A 22903-nucleotide genomic window follows, 5' to 3' on the forward strand; every position below is an offset into this window, starting at 1 on the left:
TGAAATGCCTTTATGCATCTTGATGCGCCACATGTCATAAATGTGTGGTCTAGATTTGGATCTACGGATCTATTATAAGCATTGTGATCTATATGATCTCATTCCTATGTATATATATATATATATATATATATATATAATGATGTAAAAAACATATTATATATATAAATATATATAATAAAATACTCTTTGTATTCATGAAAATTACAGTGCAATTTGAAAACATGTGTTTTAATAATTAATAATTTTAGCGGATAAAGGACCTAGGGGTGGGAATCAGTCTGGTTCGGTTATAACCGAACCGGTTTGCCGATTAACCAGAACTGATTAACACCAAAAATACTAACCGAACACCGAACCGGTTTTCAATTCGGTTAACCAATTAATCGGACCAGTTAATCGGTTAAGTGAAATAACCGGTTAACATGGCAGAAGAATTCGGGTGGAGTAGAAAAATTCATCAAATTAATCCACGAAAATGAAGATCAAACTTCATCAACTAAAGAAATTGAAGACAAAGGGCCAAAGGCACGAATAGCAGTACATGCCTCAAGCTTTCAAAAAAGTCTTGCATAAACCACATTCAAAATCAAATTACGTAACTATTAAATTAAATTCACATATCAACACCACATTCAAAATCAAAACTTTTATCCAACAATAAGGTAAAATGATTATAGATACAAGTAGGTAAAATTCCAGCTGTTTCCTTTTAGCAGCAGCAGCCGCTGCCTTTCCCGTCAGCCCGTCCGACGGCAGCGATCGCCGGTGCGGCCCGCGCCAAGGCGGTCCGCGGTGGCTGCCAATAGAGGGAGATGAGAGAGAGAAAGAAAGAGAGACATAGACAGAGAAAGGTTGAGAGACAGAGAGAGATCGACATGCAGAGATGGAAAAAGAGAGATAGAGGCAGGGCCTTACCTGAGGCAGGGAGGATGACAGGGAGACGTTCAGGCGGCTGCAGTAGCAGTGGCGGCGGTGGCGGCAGAGTTCACCGGAGAAGTGGAATTGAAGGGGGAAATTTAGAGAGAACCCTAGGTAGCTTTAATTTGAGAAATTGGGGAAAGATAGAAGATAGAAAGGAGGGGGAAGGAGAGGCGCCGGCTCGCCGCGCCAGAGGCGGCAAGAAGCGGCGACGTCCGCCGGAGAAGGATGGGGAGAGAGAGAGACGGTAGAGGGCAGAAAATGAGAGAGAATGCAGAGAGAGAGATGCGTATGAGAGAAAAATGAAAAATATAATATTTGCTGTTTTCTAAATTTTAACCTAACAAAATATTAATTAATTAATTAATTAAATAGTAAACCGGTTAATTCGGTTTAACCGGTTAACGAAAAAAACTATAACCGATAACCGAACCGAACCGGTAAAAATCGGTTATCGGTTAATCGATAACCGATTTTTTCGGTTCGGTTACGGATTTAACCGAATAACCGGAACCGGTTTACGAGCCCTAAAAGGACCCATCAAAATTGTAGTTTTAAATGGTTGGATTTTTGTTTTTTTTTGTAATTTATCTAAAATACTTACATCTAACATGTTGGAAGACTTCCCTATTAAAAACATTCTTAGTATACGTACAATTTTAATCCTCGTCTCTATATATTAGAATTTTCAAACCTCGACAATTAGTAACCCATGATACATATTGACCAAAACTTTTATTAATCATCATTACATAAGACATAACTAATGAAAATTGGATCAACATTGGAACTTGAATGGTAATATTAGATCTGATGGCGTTAACGATAATTGATGTATTAAAATTCTATACCAACATTATGTCTGCTCAACAATATTTCATTGAGAACTTGCAGACCAATAATAATCCATTTGATTCCATTACAACAATATAAGTTTTTTAATAACATAACAGGAGTTTCAATTTTGTAAAATAATTGATGATTAGGTGTATCTGAAGACCTAATTTCATTTAAAAACTCAGCTAGATAAATTTTATCCAACAATGTGCTACTTTAATCATGCACTATATGAACTTAAATAATTTTGAATATCATATTAATTTATTGACACTATTACGTAAATGACACTTTTACTAACAACAAACGATATTTTTATAAATAACACCAAATTATACTTCATAAAATGTGTCATTTGCTATTATAAAAAGTATAGTTTGTATTTAAGAAAAGTGGTAATTTTTGTCTAAAAGAAAAAAAGTATCGTTTTGCATTATGCTTTAAATATATGGTGCCATCTAGGGATGGCAATCTATATCCGTGAAAACCCGAACCTATTAGGGTGGGTTTGGATACCATTTGATATCCACGAATAGTTTCGTGGTTGTAATTCACTATCCATTTAGTTCGTGGGTATGAGTTTGGATACTTACTATTCATACCCGCGAAACTCATTTACCCACGAAAAATACCCGCCAATTATCCATCAATTACCCGTGAATTACCCGTCAAATATCCACAAAAAATTTCATAAAATATAGGCTTTGAATATATATTTTGAGATTGTGGGCTAGCATATTATATCTTAAAATAGGCCCAGACAGAAACTGAACTAAAGCCAAAACTCTAATTTAAATTCGAATTTTGTTGAGCAATTATAGAATTTTGTTGAATTTTATATTTTAGTTGATGAATTTGAATTTAAACATTGTTCTTTGTGGATTTCAACATGTGGATTTGAACTATGTTATTTGTGTTGATTTTTTTTTTCTATTAAATTTGCTGTAAATTTATATTTAAATTTTGTTTTGTGGGTATCCGGCGGATAGTAGGTGGTGGGTATCCGGCGGATAGTGGGTATTCGGCGGATAGCGGGTGATGGATACCCGCCGGATAGTGGGTTCGCGGATACCCGACAGATAGCGGGTATCCGCGGGTAGCGGGTTTGGATACCATTTAATATCCATGGATAGTTTCATGGTTAAAAATCACTATCCATTTAGTTCGTGGGTATGAGTATGGATAGTCACTATCCGTACCCATCGTACCCGATTGCCATCCATAGTGCCATCTTTTATTGATAAAAATATAATTTGTTGTTGATGAAAGCATTATTTTTTGTTAGTTTAAGTGTGATTTATATTATATAAATGAATTGGACGGAGCGGGGCAAGGCAACGGCGGGTCAAATCAAGGTGACGCCCCAAGCCACGGTTTGCATGGTGACAGAGGCTTGACAGGAGTTATGCTCTAAGGCTGCGTTTTCTTTGGTTGTATGAGGGTCAAATCATGGTAAAATGAGGGATAAACAAAATTTCACCATTTAAATTCTTCCTTTCTTTTTCTTCATCTTTACAAAATAGAATTTGACAATTACTTATTCCTTCTTTTCACTACAAATGAGGGATAATACTCCCTCCATCCCACTGTAAGTGAGACCTTTTTTTTGGGCACAGAAATTAAGAAATGTGTATTTTGTGTGTAGGTGAAAAAGTGAAAAGGTGTTTAAAGGGAAAAAAATTTACCCAAAAAGGAAAGAGTCTCACTTACAGTGGGACGCCTAAAATAGAAAGAGTCTCAGATACAGTGGGACGGATTGAGTATTATTCTTCCATTTTTGATATGATAATATTATCCCTCATTTGTAGTGAAAATGAGGAATAAGTAAGAGTCAAATTCTATTTTGTAGGAAATGAGGGAAAAGAAAAGAAGAATTTAAAGGGTAAAATTTTGTTTATCCCTCATTTTCTCATGATAAATTTACAATCATAGAGAACGCAGCCTAATAGTTATACACAACAAATACAAAACTCTTTATTTTTAGAAGAAAATCATATTTTTCTGCAGCAACACCCACCATATTTTTTTTTTTGAAAGGACACCCACCACATTATTAAACACCCTAAATTTTCTGTACTCATCTCTCATGTTTCTCTAAATATTTGAAACCATGAATTATTTTTTTCATTAAATTATTTAGTTAACTCATGAATTGTTTGTTTATTTCTAAAATTGGAATCCAATCCTTTTTAACTAATAAATAATTAAGTTGTAAAACTATAAAAAAAATTATCATTCATGCACCCTTTTTATTTAATTCAAATTTTATAGTTTGCTTTTTTGAATCAAATCATTTTTTTTTCTATGGTTTATATCTTTGTAATTGTTTATTTTACTAATATTATTATAAGTAAGTGAAGATGAATCATCAGATATCTTGTACAAAAATAATTGATATATTGATTAAGTAAATGAATTTTGATTTACATTACTACTTTCTTAAAACCCTCTAAAAAAATAAAAAATAAAAATAAAAACAAAACAAAACTACTTTCTCAAACCACATATTATTAATAGGTATCTGTACCTTCACTAATAAAGGAATTTGTATATTTTATTTGCAATTATAATCCATCATTTTAAAAAATACTCACTATATTCCTTATTATACAACTTTCATATTTTTTCAATTATCTTTATATATTTTTTAAATTACATCTTAGCACACAAAAAACCTTTTAATTTAATTTAATGTATGCAATTTATATTATTATTATTATTATTATTATTATTATTATTATTATTATTATTATTATTATGAAATAAACCATAGTTATAATAAATAAAATTAACTATAATATAATAAGAAATAAAATTAATAGAAATATATGATTAATACATAATTTTAAGTAACTCGTATTCTTTTTATGTTAATACCTCTAAATAACCATTTTACTTAGCAAAAAGTTAAGTTTAGCCATAAGAATAAAAATATACCAATTATACTTAATTTTATTGAAAAGAGACAATTCTACCCTTCCAATTAATTTTCCAATTTGTATTGATTTTCAAATTATATATATAAAATTGCAAAACATAATTAAAATATAAAAAATACTATATCCTATTCATATTTTTTTTTTCTGTTCAATTTTTTTCATTTCTTTTTTGCTTTTGTTCGATTTTTTCCCTTCTTTCTTTCTTCATGTTCAGTTTCTTCTTCTTCTTCCCCAATCTGTTTCTACCAAGTAAAAAGGCTGAAGAAATTCTAAAGTTTTTTCCCCTTTATCCGGAAGAGCTTTGTGTTACATGAAGTTTGACGATTTGATTGCTAAAAAGTTGATTGGATTTTTAAGTTAAATATGTTTATTTGTAATCCAATATAATTATCGAATTATTGGATATGTGAATCTGGAGAGAATCGCATAAATCTAAAAGTAATACTTGGTTCAGTGAAAATATTCCATCCGTTTCTTCTTCTTCTACTACTATCAGTTTCTTCTTGTTTGTTTAATTTTTCATGCTCCTATTTATTTTTATTCTTCTCCAAAACTAAAAAAGAAAATGAACACAAACACCAATAACCCCAAAAATAATCATATTGCAAACAACAAATCTAGGGTGATTATGGCATGAGTGAGGAGCTATGCAGCGGCGAATCGCGATCGGGTGTGATAGCCCAAGACGGTGACTCAACTTGAAGAAGCTGCGGTGATGAGAGCGAGAAGCAGTACAATAACATTGACGAAAGTTTAAGGTCGGGGAGGTTTTTTAGGGTTTTCATTGGTTTTAACAAATTTTAAACTTTTGTTAAAGACTAATTTTAGATTTTTAAAATCTTTCAAACTTTTAGATTTTTTTGTTAATATTAAATATATATACATATATAGATATATTTATGAAAGGGAATTTTAAATAATAATAATGGCTAAAATTATTATATTTTTATTTTTGTGTTCATAATCAATAAGCAAAATGGTTAATTTAATATTTATCTGTTTTCTTTTTAGGAATCAACAATCAATATTTGACATGATAATTTTTAATCTTTAATTGGATTAATGACTTGTAAGCATACATGATTATTTTTTAATCTTTAATTGGATTAAATGAGTCGAAAGAGTAAATTATTGTTGGTAATTAAAAAAAAATTAAGTTCAAACTATTTATTAAAAAAAAAAAGAAGCCCAAACTTACAAAAACCAATATCCAATATTTTATAAAATTAATTACATTTAACAAACAACTCTTTTAGATTACAAACAAAAATAAATAAACAATAAGTCACCGTCGCTCCTTCCTCTCTTCTTATTTCTTCAACTGCATTGTTTTTTTTTTCTTCATCAACAATTCAACATTGTTCTTTTTTTTAAAGACCATGTCTCAAATTAAAAAAAATGGCCCAACTTTGATAAGCAAAATCAAGCCCAAACAAAAAACTCTCTCTTTTCTCTCTCTCATATACAATCGGTCTCCTCTCTCTCCTCGTATCTCTCACTCTCTCTCAATCTCACAGATACGCACACACATCCCCCACCGCTTCCTCCTCCAGCGAAGGGCCGTCTTCGACCACCTACGCCACAGGCATCTCCTCCGTCTCACCTCTCGCTCCCTGTCTACCCCCTTCTATCACTCAGCGCGCACGGCGAGGCTGCACATGCAGCGCCGCCTCCGTCGCTACGCCGCCGCCGCAGTCACCATCTCCACGCCTTCCATCTGTAATTTTCGGCCTTGCTACCTCTCGTTTTGCTACCCGAGGTTTGCTATCTCAATTTTGTTCAATTACAATGCTAATTTAAAAAACCTAAAACTTGAAATCCTTAACACCCAAACTCCCTTCACTCCCTAATTGATTGTCGCTGCTGTGACCACCATCTCGCCGCCCCTCGCACCTTCAAAATCACAGGTCGTTGTAGTTGCTGCTCTCGTCGCAGTTGCGCTCCTACTGGCGGTGCTACAGGTGCCGCTGCAACTGCCCCTGCTGTCGAAGAAAAGAAGGTGCGCCCCTGTTGTCGAAGAAAAGAAGAAAAAAAGGTGTGTGGAGGAGTTCTCTTTTCGAAATTCTCGTACTAATTGCATATTTTGTTTCTATTTTCTGCATTTTTTTTGTTGCTTTTATTTCAAGAAATTTTAGGTTTCTAAGTTATGTTCTTTCCCATTTGCACTATTTTGTTGTGCAAATGATTTACAGAATCAGTTAAATACAAAAACAACAGAAATACAGAATCAGTTGATAAATACTGCAAAAATACAAAAATACAAAATCTTTGATGCCAACTTATTACAAAAATACATCTACAATCTATGTTTCCTATAAATCATGAATATACATTTGAGAGATTCATTCATGCTCTTTTTTGTTGCTGTTGCAAATCTGAGATTCGCCCTCCATTGACAGATTCAAATCTCATCTGCAGAGAAAGTTTAGACTTCAACAACAATCTAAAAATAGACTTTTGAAAGAATATTTTTTTAAAAGAACAAAGCTTTCTTCAACAAAAGTAACAGAAGATTTTTCGAAAAAAATTAATAGAATAATAATACAAATCTAAAAGAAGAGGAAATGAAAATTTAGCAGCTAAATATCTACTATCTATACTATATTAAAAAAGGAGTTTCTAATTTGAAATCAATTTCAAATTGATTTCAATGGCGATTTTGTGATTTCTTTAAAAAATAATATCTTATTATATATACACAAAAAATAGATTAAATTTAAATTACAAATTACAAATCCCACACCCAAAAAATGGAGTTTGCACTAAAAACTGCTTTTTACGTGCAAATGCATTGGGAAACTGCAATTGAATTTAAGAAAGCAAATAGCAAATAGATTTGTGCAGCAAAAAAAAAAATTAGATTTTTAATTTATTTTCTTAAGTCCATATTAAATTAAAAAGCTAAAAATTTTATTTTAAATTGATTTTAAAATTGAGTGAAAAATTTTAGTCATAATAAAATTTAAGATTTATTTGTAAACTATATTTTTCTTTATATTTCCTTTTTCTTTATCTTCTTCTTATTTTTTTTATTTCTTTCAAAAATTGTGAAATTTGACTAATTATAAAATATTTAATACGCATATCAAATTAAAGATCGTGATAAGAGCTTTAATTTGATATATGTTATATAAATATTTAATTTAAAATAAAAAAGTTATATTTATTTAAAGATTAAAATTTAAAAAAATTCTCTCTCCCCACTCATCTTTTTTTTTTTGAATAAATTTTCAATTCTTTTTATTTTAATTTTTTACTTTTTTACTTATTTATTTTTCTTTTCATAATATCAAGTTTTATTATTGTGAATCTTTCTTTATTTTTATTTTATATTTTTCAATAGTTATAAATATGTTTTTATTATATTTATAAATATGATAATTGAGTAGGAATCAATTTTATATAAATATAAAAATATAAAATATTTTCCGTGCATTGCACGGGGTGCAAATGCTAGTTTATAGTAAAAATTGAGTTAACAGATTCAAAATTCAAATTTGGGCTCCATAAATTGGAGCCAAAACTGCACTGCAACCTAAAATTCTTCATGTTATTCAGTGGATAAAAGAAAGTGTGCATTGGCGGGAAACACATTCCCCTAGAAATCTTTGCTTTAATATTAGTATAGATAGATAGATAGATAGATAGATAGATAGATTTCAACTGAGATTGGATCTTTCCCCATAAAAAACCGATCAACAAGTTTCATCTGTTCAGAAAATGGATATGTCAGAGATAGCTACGAAATTAGGCCTCTCTCAATCCAAATACGTCGTCCGTAAGGCCGCCGAGCTCCGCCGCCTCGCCGACATCCAGTTCGATTCCTCCATAATCGGCGTCGTATGTTTTCTTAGCCCATCTGAACCCAATGTTATGCTGTCATTTCCGTGATTTCAATTGACTTGTTAATTTGATTTTCAGGGTGAGATTTGCAAGGCCGTAATTTGCCTCGAGATTGCCGCATCTAGGTATTTGCTTATTAGTCATACAATTTTCTTCACTGACATATTTGATGGGATCTATTTAAATTTGCATCAGAATGGAAGTTTTGTTTGACCGACATGCGGCGATAAAGCTGAGTGGTGTGTCCGAGAAGGCTTACAACCGATCCTTTAACGCAATGCAGAATGGGATTGGTGTCAAGTAAGTATTTTTTCACAATTTCAACCCTTTTAAAGTATCCACAATTTCTTACCTTTTGATGATCTTGTTTTGTGTAGGAATAAACTTGATTTAAGAGAACTAACCATTCAATTTGGCTGTGTACGGCTCATCCCTTTTGTGCACAAGGGCCTCTCATTGTAAGCATTTGCTAGTTTATTGTTCCTCAAGATTTAGCAATTGCTCAAAATGACAAATTGTTGATTTTGCTGTCTTGTGATTCAGTTTAATTTTAGGTATAAGGATCAGTTTCTTGCTTCGTTGCCTCCTTCTCGAAGGGGTGGTACTGATTTTAATCGGCCGGTTTTTACTGCAGTAGCATTCTACCTTTGTGCCAAGAGACACAAGGTATACACAATTTTTTCTTGGTTGCATTTCGCTCTTATTGAGAGTGGTGTTTTTAGTGACTGTTTTGTGGGAAATGCAGCTAAAGGCAGACAAATTCAAGCTGATTGAGCTTGCCGGCACATCAGAATCTGAATTTTCTAGTGTATCTACTTCGATGTTAGACCTATGCTTTGATGTGTTTGGGATAGCAAAGGAGAAGAAGGATGCCAGGAAAATCAAAGGCAACCGAGGTAAACATATCATCATTGTTCTTGCACAATTAAGATTGTGCTGTATCAGTTTGCTCACTCAAGAAGTCATATTTGCAGAGCTTATTGATGCATTACCTGAAAAGAGAAGGCTAGAGGATGGTGGCTACTCTTCCGGTGATAGTGAAGAGGTAATAATCATCCGTCATTGGTATAATGAGTTGTGATTTAGCATGAGTTTTTGGATGGTGCTGAGCATGAATTAATGTTCTTGCAGTCTCCAGCCTACAAGAAGCGCAAGCAAATGGATAAACGCGATCATGATGAGTGGAAATCGGCTGTTTTGAAGTCTAACAAACTTGGCAAGGCTCAATGTAGTGAAGAAGAAAAACTCAGTCTCTTTCATTTTTTTGCTGTCAACACTTGAAGAATTAGTTTTCATTTTTAGTGACAAATGTGATTTTTTTGATTATACTGTAGCTACTGCAAAGCTAATGAAAAGCAGACAGAGCAGACTTGATTTTCTGAAGAGGACTCCTGAAACTGTAGCAGAGGCCTTGTGATCCATCTCTATGCATTCTTCAATCATAGATGATGTTTTGGTTGCACAGCCATTTAATTTTTTATTTTTGTTTCATTTTTGCTAGGAGATTTCATGCTGTAAATGGCAACGAGAAAAAAAAATTGGATACAACTTTTTCTTGAAAGGAAATTGGCTCAAGAAAATGTTGGATATGATATATCCAACGTGGAACAATCCGATGCATCCAGACAGCAAAGTTCCAAGGAACTGCGTAGATCAGCCTGCTATGCCCTGGACTAACCAGGATGCACAAGAAAATAAGCATAACATGGGGCATCACCACCTGCATAAAAAACAGCACACTAAAACATTCATTCTACACCAACAACTATATATGAAAACCTAACTAGCGAGTGATTCTACAAAAATTGAACAGAAACAACCATAGGTAGTTCGAGAAGGCGAGCAAAATCTAGACATTAAAATGAAGGCTTACACAAATTTTGAAGATCAGATGTTATACAGTGCTTAAGAAATTATGGGAGTGGCGCTTCTTTTATATCTGCACAACGGAGAAACTGAGGGGCACGAAACCTCATCTAAAACTGCTCATTCAACGAGTGGTGCTTCTTGTATGAGGCGGCGGCAGCTTCTTCTTGCTGGGCGGCAGCGCTCCGCCCCAGCCACGGCTTCGCCATCGTTTCGGGCCAAATGCGGACACCAACGGCTCCCGCAAATTCACTGGCTTCACCTTCGGCGTCCTCATGAATTTCTTCTATCTCTTCTGGGATCTCTCGCGCCGGATGAATTTCTATGCTTCGGCGTTGTTCCACCGGTAGAAGCGGATTTTGGTAATCAGCCGGTGGGGTTGGGGGCGGGCCGGCAGCGGCGCAAGAGGTGAAATCAAGTCTGTTCGATTGGCACTGAAAAGTAAATATTTATGTTCTTCTCGATTGATGTTCTTTGAGTTGGGGCTACAAAAAGTCATTTAGAAATATTTAAGTTGGGGTTATAAAAATTTTTAGATTATATACATAATCTTCTTTGAAATTAATTTTTAAAAACTTATTAATTTATTATAAATTTGAAATTGGGGCTATAAGGGTATAATAGTAAAATTATAATTATTATTATTTTTAATAAGTGGTTATAGTGAGAAAATTGGGCGCTATGTTTAAAATTACCCTAAATATTTTGAGGAAGCTCGTCAATCATTATCGGCCATTTTAACTAGGGTTAGTAATTCTCCAAAATTGAAAATTGAATCGAATCAAATTAAAATTTTGTTCGGTTAATTATTCACTCTATAAAATATATGAAAATTTTAACTAGGGGTGAGCATAATTATCCACTCTAGGAAACATATATATATATATATATATATATATATATAGGGGTTGGTTGTAGTGAAAACCGCAATTTAAAATGAGAACTAAGAACACTGCACTGGCATGTAAAATTAATGCATTTGTTGTACAATTAACTGCATTTGGGAAAAATTAAAAAAAAAAAAAATCCCTCCCTCCAGGATTCGAACCTAGATGGCGCATCCAACCATCAAAATGATACATCCACCTATTGGGTGAGGTCCACGCAGCACAGGCGCCCAGCTCGGAAGCGCTGCGCTCTCGTCAGCCCAGCGCAGCCCTGCCCCGGAAGCGCAGCTCTGCGCAGCCTTGCCCCATAGCACTGCTTAGTGCAGCCCTGCACCGGAAGCGCTGCTCAGCGCAGCCCTGCCCCAGAGCTCAACGCAAATCTGCCCCAGCACAGCCCTGGCCCGGAAGCGCTGCTCTGTGCAGCCTTGCCCCATTGCGCTGCTCAGTGCAGCCCTGCACTGGAAGTGCTGCTCAACGCAGCTCTGCCCAGTGCTCAGCGCAGCCCTGCCCCAGCTGCGATGCTCAGCGCTGCTTTGCCCGGAAGCACTGCCCTGCTCAGCCCTGCCCCGAAAACGCTGCTCTGCACAGCCCTGCCCCAGAAGCGTTGCTCAACGCATTCTTGCCCAGTAGCACGTCTCCTCATTTTTTTCTCATGCTTTCATTTTTTTTTCTTAACAATGCTTCAAAAACATCAAAACCCTCGCAAAAGGGAGCAAAAAACGCAAAGGGGAAGAAATAGGGAATAAAGTGGTGTCAACAACTGTAAACACTTGACTTTAGATAATAAAATAGATATAGATTATCCACTGTGTTTAATTACACAGGCTATTTCGAAACAAAAGTTTTTCGCTGCGTGTGTTATCAGTCTAACCGATCTATCTTTTGATAGTCAGTAAGATTCATAACATATCTCTGTTTATCAAACTCGACTGAAGCCTTACGTGTATCCGTTAAAGTCTTTGACTTAACTAATAACTCCTTACTAAAGAGTATTCAGTATTAGTCGCCAACCCTGTTTTGACAAAACTCTTTTCAGTAAACAGGTTGAGTGAGTTTGTGTTTAAAGTTTCGTTTTCCTTCGAGAAAAATAGCCCATAGGTGTATTTCTCCCCTCCATACACTTATTCGAGACCCTCCGGACCTAACATTCTTTATATATTCCCTCTATGTATATTTTATATACTTTTTGAGTCACACATGTATCCTTTTCATCGTTAAAACTCTATTTTTCGTTGTTAACGAGCGAATTTGTCGTTATTCATTTCGTGACAAATACAATTAACAATTTTTTTTTCGTTAAAATTAACGACAATAATTTCCGTTGTTAATTCGATGTTCATTTTTATTATTATTTTATGGGTTAAGTATCAAATACACCCCTAACATAGAGGCCTTTATCACGTCTCACTCCATATTCGACTTTGGTTCAACTAAACCCCTAATGTCTTAAATTTAGTTCAATCATACTCTCTGCCCTAACGGTTTTTTAAAACCTTTAATTATTTTAATTTTTTGTATTTCGTTGGTGGTGGGACCCACGCTTTCTTCTTCGCCGGAAATGCACATCTCTCACTCTCCTTCTCTCCCATCGACGCCCCTGTCGTTGACGATCCTACCGTATCCGCCGTTGATGCAGCCGAGAACTCTCCATCGCTGCTGCGCTGGGCCTCTCACCCTAAACCTGCACATCTCCACGAGATCCACCAGCCGCCGCAGACTGGCCGTGCCGCGGCCGTCGGTTATGAGTGTCGCCTCGCTGTTGGCGTCGAAGCACCCCACTATTATTCCCCTTCTGAGCTCTTCTTCATGCACCGCCACACCTTGATTTTGTAGGTCAAAGAGTATGACGCGCGACCCGGTGCACGCCACCGCGTTTCAGTGGCCGCTCACCCTCACTCTGCCGATCAGATCGGTTATCTGCCGAACAGGAGTTTCAAAATAAGAGTTTCTGAAATACACAAAGTAGTCGCATCTCGTCAGATTCAGATCCCACATTACTCGCTGCTCATCTACCGCACCTCTTCCTACAAATCCCTCAAAATCCACCATCAAGAAAATCAACCTCGTCGAGACCTCCTTGAAGCCAGAAACTCCTGTTCTTAGCTTTGATGAGACGGGGGCGTCGATGGGAGAGAAGGAGAGTGAGAGAGGTGTATTTCCGGCGTATTTCTGGCAAGCTTGGCGAAGAAGAAGGTGTGGGTCCCACCATGACCGATTTTTTTTTTAAAATAGTTAACGGTGTTAAACAACCGTTAGGGAAGAGGGTGTAATTGAATCAAATTTAAGACTTTAGGGGTTTAGCTGAAGCAAAGTCGAGTATAAGAACCAGACGTGATAAGGGTCTCTATGTTAGGGGTGTATTTGATACTTAACACCTTATTTTATTTTATTAATTTCAATTGTAGGGATTTTATAATTTGATTTTTAATTTTTCTAACGCATTTTGTACTCAATCGCATACATCTTAGTAAACTTTCTAATGGGTCATCCATCATGGAAGTGCTCTAAGTCAAACATGATTAATCTTGAAGTTAAAAGATGCGTATTATTGATATATTTAACACCTATCAATTCATTGAAACGCTTCTTCAATATACAGTTTCATTCATGCATATCCTTAAAATATATCAAAAATGATATCTAAGACTTGTGGTGCCGACGAAAGAGTGACAACATAAATAATGATCGATTTTAAAATAATAAAAAGGTTAAAAAAATAATATTATCGTAATTTTTTTTATTAAAAGTTAATATTATCATTAACAAAGTTAAGATATATATTCTGATTAATTTTAAAATAAGAAAAAATACATATAAAAATATATAAAAATAAAATTAATTTTAAATTAAAGTATTAATTAGTGATGGAAATAATAAAAATAAAATCAACTTTGAATTAAATTTTTATTTAACGACAAAAATAATAAAAATAAAATTAGTTTTAAATGAAATTATTATTTAATAACGGATTCACAACAGAAATATAAAACTAATATTAATTTTAAATTAAAATTTTATTTAACGAAAGATTAACGATAGAAATAATAAAAATAAAATTAAAGTTTAAATTAAATTGTTATTTAAAGATGAAATTCAATTTAAAAAAGTAAAAAAAAAAATCCGCCGCCATTAACACCCAGATGAGATCCTCTATCCCACTGTTTTGTGTGTACCACTATGTACTACTCTTAATTTATTATATTTTTTAATTATGTTTTCTTTAATTTTAATTTATTATGCTTTAATATTATTTTTTTATATTTATTTGGATTAATAATTAATTATTTGGGTTCATTAATTCAAAATTAGGGTATATAATATTTTAAAATTTCAATTTTTAGTGATAAATATTAATTAGAGTTCATAATATAATAATATTTTTTATTTTTATAAATAACAATTACTATAAAATAGATAAATTAAGAGTGATATACGGTAATACACACAAAATAGTGGGACAGAGAATCCCATCTGCTTAACACCTCATTTTTAACTATAGATCCGTTTATCTTCACGAATTTTAAAATTAACTCTTGTTCTCCACATAGGCGTCCACTTCTATTCTTCAAACTTCAGTTTTCTCGTTGTCGTCCACTGTTCCAGTTTTCAGTTCGCTTCACACCCCAAAATAGAAATTCATGGATCTGCCATTGACAAGATTCAATATTGGAAAAAAGTAAAAAAATAAAATGAAAGGAAATTAAAGGTTGGACTTTTGTTTAAATGCGAGTTGGTGACCGGTTAAAATAGACGTGGAGATATGCATTATGTTACACCAACTATTAGTCTACAAATGCATCGATACCCTAAAAAGTATATTTATATAAGAAGAACACTTTAATAAAAATTTAAGCAACCAAGGAAGACTTGTTCTAAGGTTGAATATGTTAAATTCGTGATTTAATGAAATACAGTATAATTTAAAAATGAAGGAACGTGTATGCTGTTATAGCATTTCTTTGAAAGACTAAGACCAAGTCATTAAGATCTAAATGATTCCACGAAGCAATGAGGAAAACAGACATTTGTGTCAAGTAGTTAACCAATTAAACCTTCTATATAAACATGGTTACACTCTCACATATACTTCAAAACTCAAAAGTATACTCAAGTTTACATCAACAAATCTGATATTAATTTGATCAGAAACAAAATGATGAGCAGCAGGCGTCATCCCATCGTCCCCGTCTCCTCTCCAACTTTACACGGGTAATTATAATCCATATATATCTCTCCATTTAATCTATACTCCCTCCGTTCCACGAATCTTGACACGTTTGGTTTCAGCACGGAAATTAAGGAATTGTAGATTTGTGTTTTAAGTGTGTAGTTAATAAAGTATAAAAATGATAAAGTAGGAGAGAAGGTAAACATTACTTACTATCTTATTTAGAAATGCGTCAAGATTCGTGGGACGACCCAAAAAGGAAAACGTGTCAAAATTCGTGGGACGGAGGGAGTATATGTTATTTTATCTCATCACATGTACATATAAATAAATATCATTATGTAAATTAGTAACATAAACCTATAATTAACACCATGCATACGTTGCGTGCAGAATGGAAATGCAAGCCGCCGGCGCCGCCAGCTCGGCGGACAGCGGGAAGAACACGAGCATCCACGTGACGGCCCTCGACGGCATAGTGAACGTCAACTCACTCTTCACCATGGCGACGTTCATCGGGTTTTCCATGACCGTCCCACAGAACTCCACCACCGCGTCAAGCGCAGCGTGCACCACCAGCGCCGAGACGGTGAGGCGGCTCATCGTCTTCGAAGTCCTCTCCTTCAGCTTCTTCCTCTTCTCATCCCTCGTGGCTCAGAGCTTGAAGCTTCAGATCAACCTCCGCAACAACATGGACCCCACCGATCCTCACAGAGCCGACATCAACGTCGACCACCTCAAATACTGCCTCTTCGCCTCCGCCGTCGGATCGGTGCTGGGCTGCACGTTCCTCACAATGTCGGTCGTGGATTTTATAAGGGTGAAATTGGGGTCGCTGTCGTGCGGCGGCGAGCCGGTTTACGCGGTGGTGACGCTGTTGGTGTTCGTGGGGTCGGGGCTGCTGGTTTATGTCATCACTGCTGCTCGTGCTGCTTTCTTTGTCCAAATTCAACCCCCTGCTTCTACTGTTCAGCTGAATCGGCAAAGCTAGTTGATCATTTCATTAGTGATTAATACTAATACTTATTTAGTTGATTATTTCATTATTTACTAATTAATAATGTTTAGTTTCAATTCATGTTTGCTAATCCCCTTGCAATAATATATATTAATCGTTGTGATCCCGTTATCAGCAGTTGACAATTCACCTTTGATATCTGAATTTTAATATTGTCTTTCTGGAAATTGATTGCGTCTAATTTATGTCAAAGATATGTCAAAACACAGCCAGAGATTTAAATGAGATTGTTGATTGAATTAAATTCGGTCTTTCGCGTTGCTCTCACGTCCATAAATTAAAAGAAGAACCAAATAAAGATCCGAACCCCTTTGATATAAATATATACTCCCTCCGTCCACGAAATGAGTACCCATATTTCCTTTTTCGTCCGTCCACGAAATGAGTACCCATTTCCCTTTTTGGCAAGTGTACCCCACACATCTCTTTAATTAATACACTAAAAAAGTGGGACCCTTAAACTATTCACACTACACTCCATACATTTCTTAAAACCCGTGCCGTCCACAAATGGGTACTCATTTCGTGGACGGAGGGAGTACAAATTTATAGAGAGGAGCCTAAATGTGAGATATATAGAATTCTTGTAGCAAAGACTTAGCTTAACACACATGCATGCAGATGTAGTTTTCAATGTTTTCGAAAAAAAGAGATGAACAACGAGGAAGTCATATGTTTGTTTATTCTCTTAAATGCGTTGATAGACACCGGTTGGGCTTTAGAGTATATTCTCATAGCTGTGATTTTAAAACGATTCACGACATTCTAATAGTTCGAAGTTGTATGTGTGATAAAAAATTACAAAATAATTATAAATTAGGGTAAAAAACGTTAAGTAAGTCCACGTATGTTTTGCGCTACACCACGTTTTCCCCCCCATTGTTTCCTTTAGCCACACCTTCTTTCGCGGCTCGACAATTCTAGCTTAGTACATATAGCTAGGCTAGTTAAATCGCGATAAAAAAAAATGTAGGTGTTTGACTGATGTAGTTGACTAGAGTATGGTAAATCATGTATGAGAGTTTGACAAATGTGATGATTTGTTCAATAGATGCTAGAGAGGGATGTGTTATCATTGTGATTACTTAATTACTGCTTTTTTTCTATTTTGTTGAAATGATTTAACTCGGGATATATATAAGAGTAATGCTAAACAGCCACATTGTGGCTACCCACAATTTACTTAAGTAGAAAATAATTTAATTTATTTAACTTATTTTTTAAAATAAAAATAAGATTTAGTTATTTTATCATATTCTCTACATTATAGTTATTTTTTTGCAATTTTTTGGTAACTTTTTATTTTTATTAAAAAATGAATAAAAAATAAAAAATGCAAAAAAAAATTAAAAAAATAAGTACAATGTAGAGAATATAATAAAATAACTAAATCCTATTTTTATTAAAAAAAATAAATTAAATAAATCAAGATTATCCTTATTATATTAGTGTGTGGGTGGCCACAATGTGGTTGCATAAATTTATTGTATATATAAGGCCGAGTCAACTTGGTAGCTCTGTGTCTTTGTTCATCTGAGGTTATGTAACCATGAATGTGTGAAATCACATGTGAAACACTTTGGGTGAATTTCAAAAGTCTTGATCTCATGAATTATGGCATAACTATCGAGGTAAGGATAAGATCAATGCTTGAGTTATCTTTGTCTATTGTGGTTGAGAAATTTTGATGAGTTGTTTTGAAAATATGTCCCACTCTCTTGCGAAGCAAGTGAAAGGCATCTAAACCATGTTAGGATCCTTGAGTTTCACATGATCCTCATCTAAATTTGTTTGAAAAAATTGAGGATTTTGTAATAAAGGTAATCACATTTGATAATTCACTTCTAGTGGTGAACTGGGTCTGATCGGAAAGATTACACTTGTGAATATATTGCATGTTGTATTTTGGTTTAATTTACATCTTTCCAAGAACATACTTATTGGGGATTATTAGGAGCATGAAATGTCTTGGGCTGGTTTGATTGAGAAAGATTTTGCTTTAAACCCATCTTTGCTTCTGTGGTTTCAATTTTGCTCGAGGACAAGCAAATGTTTAGTTCATTCCATATAGGTTAATTCCTTCCTTCAATTTAGTGGAACTATATACATATTCAAATTCTAAACAATTTTACTCTTGTATCATATAGCAATCATTCAAATACTGTAAGTTATTTTAATTTCATTTGATTTTTTATTTTATTTAGTTGTAATTTCTATTGTTATGCTCTTGTCTTAAATTTGTCTTCCTTTAGTTCTAGCTTATTGGTTTAATTATCACTTAGGTTTAAGAGTAGAATTAAGGTTATTATTATTGGATTATTCCGTTGTTTTGTATTGGATTTACATGTTTTGATTTACTACTATCTAGGAATCTACGTTTAGAACCATATTTTTATTTGCTTTCATCTACTGTTTTAATTTATTCATTTTTTATTTATTGTCTAGTTAATTTAATCAGTTTCGTTAATTTTTTCATATTTAATTAGATGAAGAGTGACATAACCAAAAGTGTTTATAATTTTGCTACTTTTTGCATGTAACATGAGTGAACGCTCTGTTTAGCCTTCCTTAAGAGGTATGACTTAAGTTGACTTGCCACACTAGAATAACCTTGTACTATTGCGAACAACTTTAGGTGTAATTGAGTCGAAACAATTTCCTCCCACCCAAGAAAGGTGACTTGACATTGAGGGTTTTGCTCATTCCTCTCATTGAATTAAGGTGTCATTGCATGTTTTCCAGTCATATCTTCAAAATAAGTGAAAAGAAATCACAAGTTAGTATTTCAAATATAGCACGTGATTAGCACTTAAAATCTCATCCATGCACGATCAACTGATTATGTTAGTTCTTGGTAAAATCAGCAATTCATCTTTCCCATTGACAGAGCCAGTTGTATGATTTGTGTCAAAATCTCAACGATTCAAAATAAGCTACCTCCCAAGAAGTAGTTCGAAGATATAGATGCAAATTGAGTGAACGATAGATGATTAATTGATGAACAATCTTTGAGGATCTTCAAACTTCTCGCAACAATCTGCAAAACAAGACCAGAAGGGTTCTGAGGAGAGACTGCGATGCTTAAGTCAATAATATGACTGAGGATTTTGTGATGAGGGTTTAATTTTTCATAGAGAAAACTAGAGAAAGATTAATTTAAGTGTTTTAGATTAAGTGAGTTGAGTAAGTGTACCTTTTTGCATGAGTATGAATAAGGTATTTAGATGGGGAGAAGAATATCTTGAGGTAGATCTATATTTTCCCAAAATGGCAGGGGTAATCTCATATTTCGAAAGGCGAAGACATCCTTAAACTTTGATACTATAACATATAATTGCTTTTACTGTTGAATGTAGACGAAGACAATCATGAATATTTATTTGAGGAATACGTCCTAATTTGTCATTTTGATATGTCCATCAATTCGTGTCCTAATTTATCATTTTGATCTGTCCACCAATTCGTGTCCTTCTTATTTTTAGTAACTATTTTCTTAATTACTACCCTTAGGGCATGTTTAATTGGTGCCTTACTAGGATAAGGCTGTATAGCTTATATTAAGATAAATAATCTAGATTATGTCAAGACAGTATCGGTGACCGTGTGTTTGATATGATGGCCAGCTAATATGGTTTCATGTTTGGTACATTGTGGGAATGGATTGATTACTTGCTGAAGTTACAAAATTACCCCCAGTTAAATTTATATTTTCCAAGCGTGTCCTTACTATTTGGCAAAGAGAAATATAAGGAATACGAATGGGTGGTTGGAGAGATCATTCGTCCTCCACTTCTCGTGCCAAAACAGATTCGTCCTCCACTTCTCGCACCTCCGCAAAGATGAGTTCGTCGACTCAAGGTTCGTCTACTAGCATTGCCGTCTACTATCATCGCCGTTACGATTTTTGAATTTTTTGGATTATTGAGATTCTTTTTGCAGGACACCTTGGTTATTTGAATTATATTCACTATGTTTTTTTTATATATATATTTGGCTGCATGTGATTTATATTATTTGCGAATGGTGTTGTGTGAAGGTTATTCTGTCGGTGGTTGTGTGATAGAGCGTGTTGTCGAACATGATAAATAATAGCATGAATTCGTTTTGCATGAAAACTCTGACATGGAAATGTGATTCTTAAAAATAATTTATGTGGAACATTGTGTTTTTGGTGTCAATATGGTAATATGATTTAATGGACACAACAGTTTGAGAGAATTGAATAAAATAGTCGATGGTTGTTAGTGAATGGCAGATTCTTTGCTTGGGTTTGCAAAAAAAGGTATAACAAATGGTTTGCGACATAATGCAGCCGTACCTCTGTCCATGGCACACTTCACTTTGAGAGATCTACATGTTATTATCAAATAACATATGTGCAATAATTTGGGACAGGTGCAAACAAGCTGGATAAGAGTCGTCGCAGCTGGACACCACGCGAGGAGGAGGTCCTATTGGCCGCATTGAAGGAGTTAGTGGTGAATGGGAGGAAATCGGACAATGAATTTCGCGCGGGGTACTTGACGAAGCTCGAAGAAGCTATGCGGAAGGAATTTCCATCAACGGATTTGAAGGGTATGCCACACATCAATTCTAAGACGACAACGTGGAAGAGGGCTTATAACTCACTGATTGACATACTTAAGAATACTGGCATCGGATTCAATGCAAACAAAACATATATGATAGATTGCACCGACGAGCAATGGCTAGGGATTCTACAGGTAAACTTTTGTTACAATATTTATACAAACCTTTTTGTTACCTTGAATTAGTTAGATTCATAGTTGTCTGCTGTGGTGTAACAGAAGGATTTAAACGCGCGTAATATGCGCTTTAAAAGCTGGCCTTATCTTGACGCTTGGAGAGAGATCTTCGGGAAGGATCGAGCTAATGGAGATGAAGCTGAAGACATTATGGAAGCAGCCCACGACATGTATCGTAACATCGACCTAAACGGAGACCTTGGCGATGGAGCATACCATGTACCATTCGATGATATATTTCACAATATTGAGAAGGACGAAAGCACGAGTCAAACACAACAGCCCGAGGTAGTATCGCGGGTGACCAACAAGTAGCGAAAGACCAATGACGGCTTCGGGATCCTGTGTAATGCGCTGGTAGAATTAAGTCGCGAAACGGGCGGTAAGTTGGACACAATATCATCAAGGATTGGACACGATGTTGATGTAGCTGCAGCAAGGAAGGCGGTATATGCAGAGCTTAGTGCTATTCCCGGATTATCTCAAAAGGCAGTCTTTGAAGTGTGCGATTTCCTCGCTAAGGAGACAGAACGCCTGGACATCTTCACGTCACTGCCTCATGAAGCAAAACTAGAATATGTCAGACACTTGCTCGAAGAAAAGTACAAAGTTTGAAGTGTCGTCGTCCACGCCGTTTAAGCTCGCTGTGAAGAAGCCTACTTATTAGCTAGTATCTACTGAATCTCTAATGACATGTCCTAAACTTATCTTTAACTCAGTGCTTTTGTGATGACTCTAGTACTAATCATTTGTATGTGACGCCGAACGCCATTAATTATATCCTAGGCACTATGTTTATGTATGTAGTAGCTGCTTTCATTTTGTCTTAATCTAATCTAAAGCTTCGTGCTTAATGCAGTCATGAAAATGTTTTCTATATGACAATATATCTATATCTTCTGTGTCAAATTAGTGATCTTGAAGTTACTTTTTTTTTTGTTGATCTAGTTATAATTCATAATATATTCATCTATTTTGTCTAACTGCTATGTTTGTCATGAGAGCATCATGCTTACTGACAATTGTTGATCTAGTTAATGGTGAAGCTAAACAATGACAAACCAGGAACATTAGAACGAAACAACAGAATGGCCAGCCACTTATATATACAAAATAGTTATAACACTAACATCCTCCTCAATTTCAAGTCACTTTGTAAAGTGACTTCATCTAGTTATCCCAAATAGTTATATATAGCAGCAGCAAAATATTCAAATGTGGGAGGTGTCGCATAGCTAATGAGGGAGTTACATCATACAAAAGTAAGTGGTGGCTTGTTGGATGCGGTATCACTTGAAAGGAGATGAGGATGCACAAGAGCTAGCTCCCGGCTTCGAGTCCGGAGTTTGTTCGTTTTCTTTAGGCTTAGGGGGGAACGCATTTCTCGGAGGTAAGTTGCTTGAAGGTGGATGTGCAAGGGCATGAGTCGGATAGTCAGAGACAATGGGAGATACGCTGGAGGAAGCATCGTCGGCGAAGAGCTTGCGCGACACCCTCACGCTCGGTACCGGGTAGGTGACGTCGTCTTCCGATGATGTGTCTGAGATGGTGAAATGGCTGATTTCCTTCACTCCGGTTGATGAATCTTCAATTATGATGACGGTGCGGGATGTTTCCTCTTTGACATCGTCTGTGCCAAATATTCTAGCGAGTTGGAA

The 22903-nt window shown here is 35.0% G+C and overlaps 3 protein-coding genes and 1 long non-coding RNA gene across 4 annotated transcripts; 3 read left to right on the top strand and 1 right to left on the bottom strand.

Moving 5' to 3' along the window:
- Positions 1-568: 568 nt before the first annotated feature.
- LOC131016701 (uncharacterized) lies at positions 569-1243 on the bottom strand. The gene is made up of 2 exons (XR_009099189.1): positions 919-1243; positions 569-799 (listed from the first exon to the last, which is right to left on the bottom strand). It is a non-coding gene; the product is annotated as an uncharacterized LOC131016701 (long non-coding RNA).
- Positions 1244-6092: 4849 nt separating this feature from the next.
- LOC131016708 (origin of replication complex subunit 6-like) lies at positions 6093-10040 on the top strand. The gene is made up of 11 exons (XM_057945411.1): positions 6093-6456; positions 6605-6732; positions 8415-8537; positions 8619-8665; positions 8736-8840; positions 8918-8998; positions 9095-9206; positions 9286-9436; positions 9515-9585; positions 9672-9768; positions 9875-10040. The coding sequence occupies exons 3-11, from the start codon at positions 8418-8420 to the stop codon at positions 9955-9957; spliced, it is 867 nt and encodes a 288-aa protein (XP_057801394.1). The 5' UTR covers positions 6093-6456; positions 6605-6732; positions 8415-8417; the 3' UTR covers positions 9958-10040.
- Positions 10041-15281: 5241 nt separating this feature from the next.
- Positions 15282-16585, top strand: LOC131016719 (uncharacterized). Its single transcript, XM_057945423.1, has 2 exons — positions 15282-15502; positions 15855-16585. Exons 1-2 carry the CDS (start codon positions 15447-15449, stop codon positions 16450-16452), a joined length of 654 nt encoding a protein of 217 aa, XP_057801406.1. The 5' UTR covers positions 15282-15446; the 3' UTR covers positions 16453-16585.
- Positions 16586-20231: 3646 nt separating this feature from the next.
- LOC131016726 (uncharacterized) lies at positions 20232-22099 on the top strand. The gene is made up of 3 exons (XM_057945433.1): positions 20232-20337; positions 20875-21203; positions 21288-22099. Exons 1-3 carry the CDS (start codon positions 20238-20240, stop codon positions 21558-21560), a joined length of 702 nt encoding a protein of 233 aa, XP_057801416.1. The 5' UTR covers positions 20232-20237; the 3' UTR covers positions 21561-22099.
- Positions 22100-22903: the final 804 nt, after the last annotated feature.

The sequence above is a fragment of the Salvia miltiorrhiza genome, chromosome 1 (genome assembly GCF_028751815.1).
Source record: "Salvia miltiorrhiza cultivar Shanhuang (shh) chromosome 1, IMPLAD_Smil_shh, whole genome shotgun sequence".
NCBI classification, from domain to species: Eukaryota; Viridiplantae; Streptophyta; class Magnoliopsida; order Lamiales; family Lamiaceae; genus Salvia; species Salvia miltiorrhiza.